The sequence below is a fragment of the Hyaena hyaena genome, unplaced genomic scaffold (assembly GCF_003009895.1).
Source record: "Hyaena hyaena isolate Hyena2069 unplaced genomic scaffold, ASM300989v1 scaffold_731, whole genome shotgun sequence".
Classification (NCBI taxonomy): Eukaryota; Metazoa; Chordata; class Mammalia; order Carnivora; family Hyaenidae; genus Hyaena; species Hyaena hyaena.
The window spans coordinates 674,499-690,670 of NW_024081360.1; the positions used below are offsets into that span (position 1 = coordinate 674,499).

At 36.0% G+C, this 16,172-nt stretch overlaps 1 protein-coding gene across 2 annotated transcripts; it reads left to right on the plus strand.

Annotated features, from left to right (window-relative positions):
* Nucleotides 1–793: 793 nt before the first annotated feature.
* Nucleotides 794–11,959, plus strand: TXNDC9 (thioredoxin domain containing 9). Of its 2 annotated transcripts, none has more exons than XM_039217992.1 (5): nt 794–910; nt 1,856–2,075; nt 6,668–6,786; nt 9,323–9,577; nt 11,840–11,959. In XM_039217992.1, exons 2-5 carry the CDS (start codon nt 1,887–1,889, stop codon nt 11,955–11,957), a joined length of 681 nt encoding a protein of 226 aa, XP_039073923.1. In that variant the 5' UTR covers nt 794–910; nt 1,856–1,886; the 3' UTR covers nt 11,958–11,959. The 2 variants fall into 2 exon arrangements, with proteins under 2 accessions (XP_039073923.1, XP_039073924.1); XM_039217993.1 differs by lacking the exon at nt 794–910 and adding an exon at nt 952–1,147.
* Nucleotides 11,960–16,172: the final 4,213 nt, after the last annotated feature.

Sequence of the window (16,172 nt, forward strand, 5' to 3'; positions counted from 1 at the left end):
TTCCCCTTGTCAGCTCTATCTCTGCGGGGGAACGCAGACTTGGATGATTGGAGCTCGTTTCAGAAATAAATTTTGAGCTTTCCATCCACCTATATATCTTTCTATATATCTATTCTCAGACGCACTAAGTTCAGTAAAGAACCACAGTGAACCAACGATAGGCACTCTGCGTGATAAATCCAGGACAAATTGGCTCTTTTGGTAACGTCCCTGAATTATGAAGTCTGTTGAGTCACTAAAAATAATTACAAATAAAAATAAAGTAAAACGAGGATATACTTATTCCCCAAAATAGATCTTAATCTTTACAAAGCGAGAGCAAGTTCTAAGAATTTGTGTTAGGGAAGGTAAAAAGAACCTACTAGGGTGGTAAACATGTTCACTACCTGGGTCTGGACGGTGATATTACAGGTGTTATCTATGTAAAAACAAATCATGCTGTGTAAGTTATACCTCAACTTAAAAAAAAAAAAAGTGTTCATTCAACACAATGGAAGCGAAGTTGGAGTGTCACTCCCGAGCAAGACCGTAGCTGTCTCTTTTCTGATGTAACATTACGTGTACTGAGGCTCAGAGCCTCAGAAAGTCCGACAATGCGAGGCTGAGCGCTAATAAACTACAATCCCCAGCATACTTTGCTCCCTCCTCCGTGAGCCGTTTACTCGGAACCCGGCTAGGAATCAGAAGCCTCGGGGCGGGGAAATGAGAGATGCGCACGCGCAGAAGGGCTCACCGTAAGCACGCCCACCTCCCCTGTCATACTTCCTCCGGTGTCGCAGGTTGTGTCGTGAGAGGGTGGCCGCTAAAGGGGAGGCGGAAGTGACGGCCGGTTTGCAGCCACCGGCAGCTGCTGTGAGGGTGAAGGCACAGTGGACTGCCTTTCTGGAGCGGCTAGTTCCTCACTTCTCAGGTATCACTGAGAGCTCAGGTGAGGCAGAGGACGGTGAGAAAAAGCCGGCCACCGCCTCCCGGTGCGGATGGACACTTCACTCAACATCCGGCCAGGGCGGGGGGATGGGCGCGGTCTAGACGTCCGAGTCTGTGAGGCCGAGGAGGCTTTGGCGCATGCGCCCCGGGAGGTGTGGAACTCCGCGGCCCTCTGAACTCGGCCTTCATCTATCTGTCCCTGGGGCTCAGGGACTGGCGAGTATGCTTTTGGGAAGGTGCCTGGGGAGCATTTAAGGTGGTTTTGGCGGTTGCATGGAAACAGGCAATTTAAGGACAAGCCCCTTTCTACCATTCTCGATGAACTGAAAAAGAATCAGAGGTGGGTGGTTTGAAGAATGAAAAGTTATCGAGACCGGTACACCACCTCCTTTCCCCTTTGTAAATGCGGTGACCACCGCCATCTGTCCCCAGAACAGCTTTTGTTAATTACTTCTGTTCCCAATTATCCCAGAATTAAATTCTAAGTTTATCTTATAAAACTCCAGAGATAAGCATTCTCTATACCTGTAGTAAGAACAGGTTCTGACATCTAAGCCAGTGTCTTAATAACCAGTTTTCTGCCTTATCCGGCCACTCTAAAGGAAACATTCTTAATGACATTTTTTTTTGGAGGTGGGGACTATGAAATTATTTTACCATATTTGAAATACACCTCTTCTAAAATGTATAGCATTTATGAGGAACTTACAATTTGGTTTTTAAAGCTCAAATACTTTTCAAACTTAACGATAATTTGAGCAGAAACTAGGCACATATTCATTGAGTGTTAACAAATATTTTTTGAGCTCCCAAGAACTGCTAACTCTAGGATACAAAGATTAAATCAAGTGTGCTTTTCAACTGTTTTGAAAATGAGAGAGGAAACTTGTCTCTTTTTTTCCCACAACTTTGCAAATTTTCTCCCTAGCACCAAGACTGAACTGTACAATTTTAGAAGAATGGAAGCTAACACATCTGTTGACATGTTTTCAAAAGTGCTGGAGAATCAGTTGCTTCAGACCACCAGACTAGTGGAAGAACATTTGGATTCTGAAATTCAGAAACTGGATCAGATGGATGAGGATGAATTGGAACGCCTCAAAGAAAAGAGACTTGAGGCACTAAGGAAAGCTCAACAGCAGAAACAAGTAACCTCTCTGCTCTGCTTTCTGAAATTACTTTAACAGTATGCTCCTAACAACTTATATATACATGTGCTCCTCGTTTTTAGGATTTTGTTTTTGGGATTTAACTTGAAAGTACGATTGCTGTTAAAAATTTGCGGGGGGGAAAAAAACTGGTTTTAAAGACACATTAAAAATTCGCCTGCTCAGTATATGAATCCTCAGTCGAGTATAAGAATCATGTGCCCGAGATCATTTTTTCAGCTCAGATTTATTGGTTGAGAAGGGAGTAGACTAGGCAGAGCACTGGCGGTACGAGGAGTCAGTCATTCCCCTTTTGGGTAGTTGTAGAGCTAGTTATAATTCATTTGTGATCAGTGTAAGTGAGGTGAGAGCTGTAAGGCAATTTACAGTGAAGAAATTATTTCAGGCTTTGCCAGTGTAACAATTACATGGCTTATTTATTCAAAAGAATGCATGCTGGGTCACAAAGAACGGGGGCCGCAGCTCTATCCTTGTTGGTCTCTTTAGAGTATGAGTATGAAACTGACTTATAGACTCTGGGCAAAACCAATTGGGTTAAATTCTGCAAACTTAATTTTGATTAAAAATGTTTCCATTGCTTTACATTACATTGGAATAGATTACTATCAATTCTGGTTCCTCTTCAGTTGGCTGTGACTAAAACATGAGCTTTAACTTTTTAAAGAAACAAGGAGTTCTGCTTGTGCTGCTACAGCATCTCTTTGATAATGTTTATCCCCTCACTGTTTAGAAGAATTGGTACATAAGGAATCTTCTATAATGTAACAGAGTTTCTAGTTTTATATTTTGATTTTTCTAAAATAGGGTATATGTATATGTATATGGTTTTGAAAACAAGAGACTTTTAATATAATGCTAGTAATTATGTAAGGTTATACATGATGAGATTCTGCTACACATTCATGTGTTTCATGATGACATTTAAATAACACAACTAATTGCTAATGTTCAACTAAAAGAAAAGTTGTCATAACCAGGACGTTTTTGTAGAAAGACTGAATCTACCTGATTTACAGTTAGGAACATACATAATGGCTTAAATGAAATTGTCAGCAGTTAAAAACAGTATTCTGAGTATCATTAAAAATCATCTGAGGCATGCAGCCGTTAGGGATTTTTTTAATTCATATGTAAATCAACTTAAAATGAGTTTGTCATAGAATAACTGAGAGGGTCTTATTTTAGAGCTTTAGTTGCATTTAGTCTTTTTTATTAAAATGTTTTCTAAGGAAGTAGATAAGAAGCATCAATGGGTTTCATAGATACCCTTTTCCAAAGAGTAGTATAGATTACATAGTAATTTTGATTTACTAATTCATGTAGGTATCAGGAAATTAGTATAAGCAGTGACATAAGTACTTAATAGGCCTCTGTGAATCAGTATTCCTCGTCAGCCAAGCACCCTCCTACTCTTTTTTTCCTCCTTAAATAGTTTATTGTCAAGTTGTTGTACATATAACACCCAGTGCTTATCCTAACAAGTGTCCTCCCCCATGCCCATCACCCCCCTTCCCCTCTCTCCCACCCCCCCAGCCCTCAATTTGTTCTCAGCATTCAAGAGTCTCATAGTTTGTCTCCCTTCCTCTCCCCAACTATTTTTCCCCTTCTCCCGCTTCGTCCTCTGTTAACTTCCTCCTAATCCACCTATATGTGCAAACATACAGTATCTGTCCTTCTCTGCCTGACTTATTTTTATTTCGCTCAGCATAACACCCTCAAGGTCCATCCATGTTGCTACACATGGCCAGATTTCATTCTTTCTCATTGCCATGGAGTATTCCATGGTATAAATATACCACATCTTCTTGATCCATTCATCCGTTGCTGGACACTTAGGCTCTTTCCATGATTTGGCTATTGTGGAGAGTGCTGCTATGAACATTGGGGTACATGTGCTCCTATGCATCAGCCCTCCTGTATCCCTTGGGTAAATTCCTAGCAGTGCTATTGCTGGGTCATAGGGGAGTTCTATTGTTAGTTTCCTGAGGAACCCCCACACTGTTTTCCAGAGGGGCTGCACCAGTTTACATTCCCACCAACCGTGTAGGAGGCACCCTTATGACAGCTAGTGACATAGGAGTTAGGTGGTGAACAGAAGGACAGGTGAGAAATAGGACGAGCCCATCCAGAGTCTTGGGTGATAGCCACTAAGTGAGAGCCAGATGCTGCCCACTGCCAGCCCTGGGGCAGGCTCAGCCTACCCTGTGATCTGTGGGCATCCTGCTTGATTCCATTTAGCAGATACCTGTGGAGCACGTGCTCTGTGAAAGAAACTACACTAAGAGCACAGGGGTGTGCTTGAGTGTCTTGGGAGAGATGCCATGTGTTGGTAGAGGTTCGGAGGGGGCTTGCCTCCCTCTTAGGAACTTGGACAGGTTCAGTTCTTGGCCTGTTGGTTAAACACATGAGAATTAATAATAAAAAGAGTTTTTTAAAAACAAAGAAATATTCTTTTGTCAAGGGCACATGTTATTGATGAGTTAAGAAAAATGATGAAATATCACATGCTATTAAGGAATTGTATTTGAGAGTTTAAATTATTTATAGAAGCTTGATCAGGGTGGTTCAGGCAGTTAAGCATCTGACTCTTGATTTCAGTTCATGTCATGATCTCACCATTGTGAGATAGAGCCCTGTATCAGGATCTGTGCTGAGCAGAGTCTGCTTAAGATTCTCTCTCTCCCTCTCTGCCCCTCCCCTGCTTGTGCAGGGGTGTGCACGCTCTATCAAAAAATAACATTTTTTTTTTATTTTTATTTATTTTAAATGTTTTAGAGAGCACATGTGCACATGCATATTCAGGGGACCGGCAGAGGGGGGGTTGGGGGGAACAGAGGATCCGAAGCAGGCTCCGAGCTGATAGCACAGAGCCTGAAGCAGGGCTCCAACTCACAAGCCGCAAGATCATGACCTGAGCTGAAGTCGGACACTTAACCAACTGAACCACCTAGACACCACTAAAAAAAATTTTTTTAAAAAGAAGCTTGACCATAGAAATGTCACATAAGGAGAAAACACCAGCTCCTGTGTCAGCTCAGCATAAGCCAATGTGAAATGGATACCAACACTCTTAATGCTGTCTGTGTTAGCTTAAGTCCAGAAAAAAGGAGATGGCACTCCTGCCCCTTTTCAAGGCAGACCACTTCTGGAGGGCTACGTTCACACCTCTGCCACTTTATAAAAGGATGAGGAGGAATTAGTCTCTGTTCAGAGGAGGATAACCAGAAGAGTAAGAAATACAGAGACCATTTCATCTGAGAAACAGCCAAAAGGAAATGAAGCGGGGAAGTAGAGAAGAAAAGACATAGGTGAGATAGAACATCTGAAGGACTGACATGTGAAAGATAACAACTTTTCTCTCTAATCTTAGGTCCAAGCTGGGATCCACAGACCAAAGTTACAGATACATTGCAATTCAGTGTGAGAAAGCCTTTCTAAAAGTATACATGCAGATGCTTTTTAAGTACTTGTGCCAGACACTAATGTAGTTATTTTAATGTTGATGGTCTTATTTTCACAACTCAGTGAGATAGTTGCTTTGTGATCTCCACTTTACAAATGAGGAAATGGAGAGTTAGAAAGATTAATTAGAATTCTTAGACTAATAAATGGTAGAACAATTATTCAAGCCCATGCCTTCTGCCTGCAAGCCCAGTGCTCCTTTTTATAAAAACCAGCTGCCTGAAAAAGGAAACAGTTGAGATGATGAATTCTAGTTGAGATGATGAATCTTTCCTGTGGCAGGAAGCTTGAGAAACAGAAAGCTCTGTCAGCCATGGTTGATAAGCATTGATACGTTGGGTTGAGAAGTTGGATTAGATGACTTGTGAGTTCTGTATTGTTTCTGGACACCCTGTGAGAAGACAACTTTTTCTTCCTAGGAAACTACCCATTGGTGACCAGTATAGAAGTGGTTCCTGCCTCTGAGTCCACAGGGCTCCCCGTCCTCTGTCTTCCCCTCCCCTACAAAGATCAAGTAGCTTTATCGCATGAGCACTATTTTTCAAAGCTTTGCAGTAACTTGGATCTAATGCTTCTGATTTTAGTAGTTTGAGTGCAGAGAAATTAAATGGATATTTACTTTTGTTTTTTCATTTCATTTATTTGAGAGAGAATGTGAGCATGAGTGGGGGGAGGAGGGAGGGAGAAGGGTAGAGGGAAATGGAGAAGCAGGTTCCACGCTGAGCGTGAATCAAGGGGCTCAATCCCATGACCCTGGAATCATAACCTGAGTTGAAATCAGGAGTTGGACCCAACTGAGCCACCCAGGTACACCTTATGTCTCTTGAGTCTAAATTTTTATTTTTGAAGTTCTAAGAAAACATCTGTATGAAGTTACTGAGACAGACGATTGTTTTAAACACAAAGAATGCTGAAAAAAAGTCATTGTGCACAGACTATGTTTGCACTGACACTAGAAACCTATGAAAGTAAATCAATAAGAGGAATTCATTTCCTCCTACAAGATAAAATCAACTTCATTACAGAGTATGACAGTGATTTAGACCCAAAATGTGAAGTACCAGAAGAGATATTTCAAGTGTGTAATATTTCCCTTTTCTCCAAATTAGGAATGGCTTTCAAAAGGACATGGAGAATACAGAGAAATCCCTAGTGAGAGAGACTTTTTTCAGGAAGTTAAGGAGAGTAAAAAAGTAGTTTGCCATTTCTACAGAGACTCCACGTTCAGGTAACTTTGTTTCCATCAGTGACTTTTTTATTTTATTTATTTTTGTTAATGTTTGTTTATTTTTGAGAGAGAGGGAATGTGAGTGGAGGGTGGGGAGGCAATAGAGAAGGGGACAGAGGATCCAAAACAGGTTCTGCGCTGACAGCAGCATGCCCAATGCAGGGCTTGAACTCAAACTCTGAGATCATGAACTGAGCTAAAGTTGGACACTCAACTGACTGAGCCATCCAGATGCCCCAAGTGAGGTTTTTTTTTCATTTTTTTTTTATTCTTTATTTTTGAGAGAGAGCCAGTGAGACACAGTGCGAACAGAGATGGAACAAAGAGAGACTCAGAATCCAAAGCAGGCTCCAGGCTCTGAGCTGTCAGCACAAAGCCTGATGCAGGGCTTGAACTCACGAACTGCAAGATCACGACCTGAGCCAAAGTCGGATGCTTAACAGACTGAGCCATCCAGGTGCTCCCCCCCATGTGAATTTTTTAAAATATGATGAGGGGCACCTGCGTGGCTCAATCAGTTAAGACTACAACTTCGTCTCAGGTCATGATCTCACGTTCATGGGTTCCAGCCCTGAGTCAGGCTCTGTGTTGACAGCTCAGAGCCTGGAGCCTGCTTCGGATTCTGTGTCTTCCTCTCTCTCTGCCCTTCCCCGTCTCCTGCTCTGTCTCTCTCTGTCTCAAAAATAAAAAAAAAGATTTTTTTTAATTTAAAAAAAAAGAAAAATATGAGATCTTTGAATAGAGATATATTACTAACATAGTAGAGAAATTAAGAAAAATAAAAGGAACCTACTTCCTAAGTTTTTTGTACTTGTGTACAAGTCTCTATTAAACAGTTGTTATTTTGAAGATTAATGTAGAAACCTTTGATATAAAAAGTATAAATGAACATTATTGAAAATCAAGATTATTCCCACAGAACTATTTTCTGAATTATATTTCCACTAGGTATCTTTAAAAACACCTGAGAAACATACATGTAAATTTTCTTTTTGTCAACACAAGAATTTTTTTTTTTTTTGGTATTGTAATGATAATATGTGTGATATGGGGAATGGGGGCCAACACCTTGAACACCAGCTTTGAATTCATTCATTACTCAGCTAGCAACGCATGGGGAGACTGGTTTAGCAACCCTTTCACTAGAAGCATCATTGGGACTGTCAGCCTTGGCTGAATGGAAAGAAAAGTGATTTATGTTAGATAGCCCAGGTCTGCAAGTCTCTCTATGGAAGCAGAGTCCTTGTAAAATGAAAATACCCTTAGAAGAGATTATATCTTAACTCACAGGACTCAAGCGCTTCTTTTAACCCCCAAATTTGATTAGTTGCCAACTTTAGAAATTGAGAGATATAATATTTTTAATTCAGATTTGAGAATTTAAAAAAATCAAACCTAGAATTCAGTATGAAAGCAGTTTGCTAATCCTGAATAGCAGCTGCCTCCCTCAGACAGATATACGCTCCAGTGTAGAGTCTCCATCGTTCACTGTTGTATCAGCCCTGCCCTCTTCTCTCATCTTCGGTATCCTGCCCAGCCCTTGTCTTAAACTCACCACCCAGTAACTTGGTTATTAATTAACATCTTTCAGGTTTAAAAAAAAAAAGAACTGCTCAAGAAGATTATTAACAGTAGTCTGTTTCAGGAACCCTAGAGGATTGACCAGTTTAAAATGCATTTTGACTTACAGAAAATGTCATTTCCAGTTTTCTTTTCAGAAGAAGGTAGCTTAATAAAAGTTACTGCTGGTATTTCTTCATTTCTTTAGAACTTTATGACCATATTTACAGCCCTTAACCTTATGCTTCTTAATAATAGTTGCACAGTTGGAAGAGTTCCTTCTCAGTGAGACCATTCAGTCTTAATGACTTCCAAATAGGGCACTGTATATACATTTCTAATTCTGCAAAGTCTCTTCTGAGTTCTGTCAAGTTCAGATTTGTCACCCTTCGAGTTCCATGTATGAGACACCAGGAAACAAAGATAAGATAAATGACAGATTTTTGTTCTTACCATGAATGTGACAACTTCATGACCCACTTATAACCTAAAGCATATATTTAGTATTTTGTTTTTTATAAATATCATTAGGACACATCTGACTTTTTTTAAATTTTTTTTATAGTTTATTTATTTTTGAGACAGAGAGAGACAGAGCATGAATGGGGGAGGGGCAAAGAGAGAGGGAGACACAGAATCTGAACAGGCTCCAGGCTCTGAGCTGACAACACAACCTGACGTGGGGCTGGAACCCACAAACTGTGAGGTCATGACCTGAGCCGAAGTCAGACGCTTAAGCGACTAAGCCACCCAGGCACCCCAACATCTGACTTTTTAGAATACTAGATTATTTTTTTCCCTCTCAAGATCATTTAGCTAATCTATGAAATGGAAGTGAGGTCATCTGACACAAGCATGGGTTGGCTGCCGAATTATACTCAAATAGAAAAACTATAAAATTAGATGTACCTTTATGATTTTATTTTAAAAATAATAAATCTTTAAGTTTTTTATTTTTTTATGCTGTTATTTACAGGTGTAAAATATTAGACCGACATTTGATAATATTATCCAAGAAACATCTGGAGACCAAATTTCTGAAGCTGAATGTGGAAAAAGCACCTTTTCTTTGTGAGAGACTGCGTATCAAAGTCATTCCCACACTAGCACTGGTAAAAGATGGAAAAACACAAGATTATGTTGTTGGATTTACTGACCTAGGAAATACAGATGACTTCACCACAGAAACTTTAGAATGGAGGCTGGGTTGTTCTGATATTCTCAATTACAGGTAACTTTTAGCAAAACAATTGATTTTAATTCACATACTAAGTTGATAGTTTTAGAGAAGTTTCTTATGTCAACATTTATGGAGCTAAGGTTTTCTGAAAAAAAGTTTAAAAAAAAGTTTCACAAATGAAAAATGCATTTCTTAAAGTAGACATTATTAGCATGCTCTTAAAACAAAATCTATTAGAGGTAAAATTGACTCTTGGAGTATACTTAGCTATAAAAGTTTTCAACCTGACAGATCCTGTTGAACCTAATTTTTTATTAGTCTGGAAACCCAAAATGACATTGAACATCAGATTTTTTAATGTAGCTATTCTTGTCTTGTAAAATCTGATAAAACATATAATTTGATATCCATGATTAGCTTAAATGACTTGCCATGAAGAACAGTCTCCATTTGAAAACAATCAAAAATCCAACTTCCATTTTTCATTCATCTTCTTGTCTACTTCTCCAAGAAATTTATCTGATTCCACAAATCAGAGCATATCATCTAGTCTTCTGTGCCTGTTTTGATTTACAGAATTAATAGATAAAATTATATAATTCTCATTCCAGTCTTAGTGCCTTTCTGTAAGTAGGAGGTTCTCTCCTCTTTTTTCTCCCCCCTTTTCTCCCTGTCTCCCCTACACATGCCTAATGTATCCCTATATTGGAATTTTAGGTTTTACTTTCTTAATAGTAAGTAAAACATTAATATTTATTAAATGAATTTTGAAGTGATTTCAAACTTTAAACAAGTTGAAAACTAGTACAAAGAATTCTCATATACCTTTTGCCCATATTTTTCAAGTTTTAAACATTTTGCATTTGCTTTTTAATTTTTCTGAATACATACATATTGTTTTCAAAACTATTTGAGTAGAAGTTGGAGGTTTATTGTCCCTTTACTCCTAAATATTTCCTTGTATATTTTCTAACAAGGATTTTTTTTTCTTATATAACTACAGTACAGTCATTAAGACAAGAAGTGTTTTATAATTTGCAGACCTTATTCATTTTCTACCTTTGTCCCAGTAATGTCCTGCATACTAAAAAGTTGTGTGTAGTTATTGTGTATTTTTAGTTCCATTAACCTGTGTCAATTTCTTGGCTCATTTGTCAATACTTTGACATTTTTGAAGAGTACAAGCTAGTTATTTTGTAGCACACCCCTCAATTTGGGTTTGTCTAATGCTTCAAGATTAGGTTTGGACTATGCATTTTTCACAGGTACGTGATGAAAGTGATGCTATATTCTTCCTTCCCAGTGTACTGTAGCAGGAGGTATTGGATGGTTCATTTGTTTCATTTCTGGTGGTAATAACTGAGCACTGGTTAAACAGTTGTCTCCCTACCCAGATGATGATTTAGGAAGAACTTTTCCATATCTCACATTAATTCACGTTTTCATTTATTTATATTAGAACAGGCAGTGGCTTATGTTATCCGTTGGGTTATCTTTAGTTACTAATATTATTTACTTTGATGCCCAAATAGCCCCAGATGTCGTCAGTGAAAGCCCCTCTTATGGGGATTTTTATGTCTATTTTACATGTCTCAGTAGTTCTTTAAGTACTTTGTTTCTGGTGCAAATAAGATGTCTTAGAGAGATTCATGAAGTACTCTTCCTAGAACTGGCTGTTTCTCCAAGGAACCATGGTTCCTATCAGTGGCAAATGATATTTCAAAACCAGAATCTAGGTGCCAGGCATCTTCCCAGATATTTTTGAAAGAAGTTGTCCCATTTCATTTCATATATTTCTCAAGCATCATTGAAAAGTTTCATACCAATTCCGGGTTAATGATAATGAATTTCATGAGTTTTATTGATGTTTGTCTAAACGTTAGAAGATGTTAAACAGGATCAAACCAACCATAACAAGTTATCAGAAGTAGAGCACCATTTTCCTGTGTCATTCTTACAGTGAAAAGAATCTAATTGAAGTTCAGCATTGCCAAAACAGATGGAAAAACGATTTCATTTCCTTCTATGCTTTTCAGTCAGAAATTCTGTTGGTATATCCTCTGAGGTGTTAATCAGTAATTAATGATAAAAGAGAAAATAAAACATTGATCTCAAGCATTTAGTAATACAAAATGGGGTTTAAAACTCTTAACCATAATTGTGAATAATATACCTCTTCCTTAACACCAACATTTTAAAGGAAACTTTATTCCATATATTAGTGAGGAAGAAAAGAGACTTTTGTGCAGGTGAGCGTACCAGCTGTACTAAATTATAGAGAGTAAATGCTTTTCAAATTTGCTTTATTTTTAGTGGAAATTTAATGGAGCCACCATTTCAGAGCCAAAAGAAATTTGGAACAAACTTCACAAAGCTGGAAAAGAAAACTATCCGAGGGAAGAAATATGATTCAGACTCTGATGATGATTAGAAATTAATTACAATTCTTTATAAATTGTCTTTTTATTTCTGCTTACTTCAAAATTAGATGTGTTTTCTAAATTCAATTGTTTTAGATACATTAGTCATCTAATGGTCAAAAAAAAAAAAAATAAAAAAAAAAAAAAAAATAAAAAAAAAAAAAAAAAAAAAAAATGAGAAGCTCAAATAAAAATAAAAAAAAAAAATTAGAAAAAAAAAAAAAAAACAAAAATAAAAAATAAAAAAAATAAAAAAAGAAATAATAACAAAAAGAAACATAAATAAAAAAAACATTCACAATAAAAATAAAAAACAAAAAAAAAAAAAAAAGAAAATAAGAAAATAAAAACAAAAATAATAAATAAAAAAAAATAAAAAAAAAAAAAAAAAGATAAAAAAAAATAAAAAAAAAAAAAAAAAAAATGTAAATAAATTATAAAAAATAATTAATTATAAAAAAAATATAAATAAAAAAAAAATGAAAAAAAGAAATAAAGAAAGAATGAAAAAGAAGAAACAAAAAAAGAAAAAAAAAAAAAAAAAAAAAAAATGAAAATACCAAAAAAAATAAAAAAATAAGATAAAAAAAAAAAAAAAAAAAAAAAAAAAAAAAAATAAAAAAAAAAAAAAAAAAAGAAAACAAAAAAAATAAAAAAACAAAGAAAAAAACTAAAAATAAAAAAAAAAAATAAAAAAATATATAAAAAAATAAAAAAAAAAAAAAATAAAAAATAACATAAAAAAAAAAAAAAAAAAAGAAAATTTAAAAAAAAAAAATAAAAAAAAAAAAAAAATAAAAAATAAAAAAAATAATGAAAAACAAAGGTAAAAAAAAAATAACAAAACAACAATCATAAAACAAGATAACAAAAAAACCAAAAAAATAATCAAAAGAATAAAAAAAAAAAAAAAATTAATCAAAAAAAAAAACCAAAAACATAAAAATAAAAAAATAACAAAGACAAAAAAAACAAAATTAAAATACAAAAACCAAAAAAACAGAAAAGAACAAAAAAAAAAGAAAAAGAAAAAAAAAAAAAAAATTATCTAAAAAATAAAAAAAACAAATAAAAAAAAAAATGAAAAAAAAAAAAAAAAAAAAAAAAAAAAAAAACCAAACAAAACTCTAATAAAAAAAAACAGAAAACACACCAAAAAAAAAAAAAAACAATCACCACCCAAAACTAAAAAAAAAAAGAAAACTATAAAAACAGCTTCCATAGCATCCTCTAATGAGAGGTTAGTTCAAGCCTAAGGGTGCTGCTGTAGACAAAGGAAATTTAGAGTGGGAGTAGACATACAAGAGCAGACTGGCAACTCCATGATAGCTACTAGCAAAAGGGAAGACCAGTGATAAGTCTAAAAGAGAATGAAAGGCAGCTAAGAGTAGTCCAAGGGCTAGAACAAACCTCAAAGAGTCTACAAGTGCGTGAATTTAATTAGATCAAACCCTACAGCAATTTATGCCCAAGGGGCATTGTCCAAAGTAGTAAGTCCACCAGCAGTTAGTGGGATGTTAATTCACAGTGTGATAACAATAGAGGCAGATGAACTAGAAATTTTACAAGGAGATCAAGGAAAGAAACCATAAAAACCCCAAACTTGGCCTTGGGATTGGAGGGAGGAGTCAGGGTGACACCATATACCCAGGCTCTGCAGGGTCAATGAACTTAAATAGTAGAACTAAGTCACTAAATAAGTAAGCTCTGGGGAAGAAGGGAGGACGAGTTTCCAGAGTTGCTATATTATCTAAACTGTCTAGTTATCAACAAAAAGTTACAAGATATGGAGGAACAGTAAAGTGTATCCCATAAACAAAGGGATTTCAAAACAGTAAAAAGAAACTGCCCTCGAGTGGGCCCAGATGTTGGAAGCAGACAAAAACTTCAAAGAAACCATGTTAGGGATAAAGATATGGTAATATTTCATCAAATAAAGAATGAAGAAAGTATTTTGAAAGAACTAAATGGAGATCTCTGAACTTGAAAAATATAACTGCAATGAAAAAATCATTAGAGGGATACAGCAATAGATTTGAGCTCACAGTAGAATCAGCAAATGTGGAGATTTATCAATGCAAGTAATACAATCTGAAGAACAGGAGAACGAGGAATGAAGAAAAATAGCTTCAGAAATATATCAACATATGTGTAATGGGAGTGCCAGAAGGAGAAGAGAAAGAAAATAAGCAAAAAAATTATTAGAAGAAATTATGCTTAAAAATTCCAAATCTAGTGTAAAAAATAAATCTGAGAAAATCAGTAAATTCTTACATAAAGTGGAATGATCTGTACCCACATACATGTCAGATGAAAAAATACTGAAAGACAAAGATCTTGAAGACAGAAAAAACACTCATTATGTATAAGAAAATCCCTTTACCAGTACAGTAGCTTTATCAGAAATAATGGAGGTCTGAAGGCAGTGGGATGACATGCAGAGTGCCAGAAAGGAAAAAATAACTGTCAACCAAGAATGTTCTATCAAAACTATCAGAAATGAGGGCAAAATGAGGACATTCTCAGAATTTAAGAATTCATTCCTAGGAAATCAATCTTACAAGAAATTTTTGAAGCTGAAAGGAAGTGAGACCACATAGTAATTCAAATCCTCACAGTGAAAAAAAGCCAATAAAGGTAATTATGTAGGAAATTATAAAAAGACATTGTAATAACCTATTCCCCTTCCCTCAGCTGATTTAAAAAGCAATTCTGGAAGCACCTGGCTCAGCTGGTTGACATCAGACTCTTGGTTCCAGCACAGGTCATGATCTCACAGTTCATGAGTTTGAGCCCCCCATCAGGCTCCATGCTGATGATGTGGAGCCTGCTTAGATTCTCTCTCTCTCCCTCTCTCTCTCTCTCTCTCTCTCTTTGTCTCTCTCTCCCTCTACCTCTCCCCTCCCCCTGTCCCTCCCCTACTCGTTTTCTCTTTCTTTCTCTCAAAACAAATAAACTTTTAAAAAATTCTATAAAACTATGTATATAATTGTGGTGTTACCTATAACAGAAATACTTGTAACACCATAAAGCAGATGGGAGCAAAGCTATATTTCAATGAAGAATCCACAAAAAGAAATGAGAACAAGAAATGGTAAATAAAAAGTCTAATATAAGAAACTAGAAATGTATACTTGTTCTTTCAACTCTTTTAAAACACAATCACAAAAATTCTAGCATATATTGAGATGTTTTTTAACATATATTAGAGATGCAATATGTGTAACAAAAAAGGAGTAGAGCTTGATAGGATTAACATTTTTATACTTAACTGGAATTAAATTACTATAAAGCTAAAGATTTTTTTTTGAAGTTTATTTTGAGAGAGCATGAGCAGGAGAGGGGCAGAGAGAGAGGGAGAGACAGAATCTCAAGCAGGCTCCATGCCATCAGTGCAAAACCTAACGTGGGGCTTGAATCTGCAAACCATGAGATCATGACCCAAGCTGAGATAAGAGTTGATGCAGAACCAACTGAACCATCCAGGTGCCCTGCTGAATCAGGTTCTGATAAGATGTATATTTGTAAGGTCTAGAGTAAACACTGAGAAAATAATCCAAAAAACAAAAAATTATTAAAAGTAGAATCAATATTACGCAAGAAAATAGTTGAGAAAGAATTCAGAAAAAGAACAAAGTAGGGGTGCCTGGGTGGTTCAGCCGGTTAAGCAGCTGACTTCAGCTCAGGTCATGATCTTGCGGTTAGTGAGTTTGAGCCCCACGTCGGGCTCTGTGCCAACAGCTCAGAGCCTGGAGCCTACTTCAGATTTCTGTCTCTCCCTCTCCTTCTGTCCCTCCCCTGCTCATGCTCTGTCTCTCAAAATAAGTAAATGTTAAAAATAAAAATAAAAATAAAAAAAAACTTGACAATAAACTATTTGTAAAAAAAATAAATATCAATTAAAAAAATACATAAAAAAATAAAATAAAAATAAAAAAAGAACATATAGGAAACAAAAAGCAAAATACATAATTCCAACCATATAAATAGCAACATTACATGTAAGTGGATTAAACAATCAAATATTTTTAGACTGGATTACGAAAACAAAATCCAACTAAATGCCGTCCACAGGATTCAAAAATAAAGATACAATGAAAAAACTATACCTTTCAAATAACAACCATCAGAGAGCTGGAGTGGCTAAACAGACAAAAATGATTTGAAAATAAAAACCTACAGAAAGATGCTTATTTTATAGTGATAAAAGAGACTCCATCAAGAAT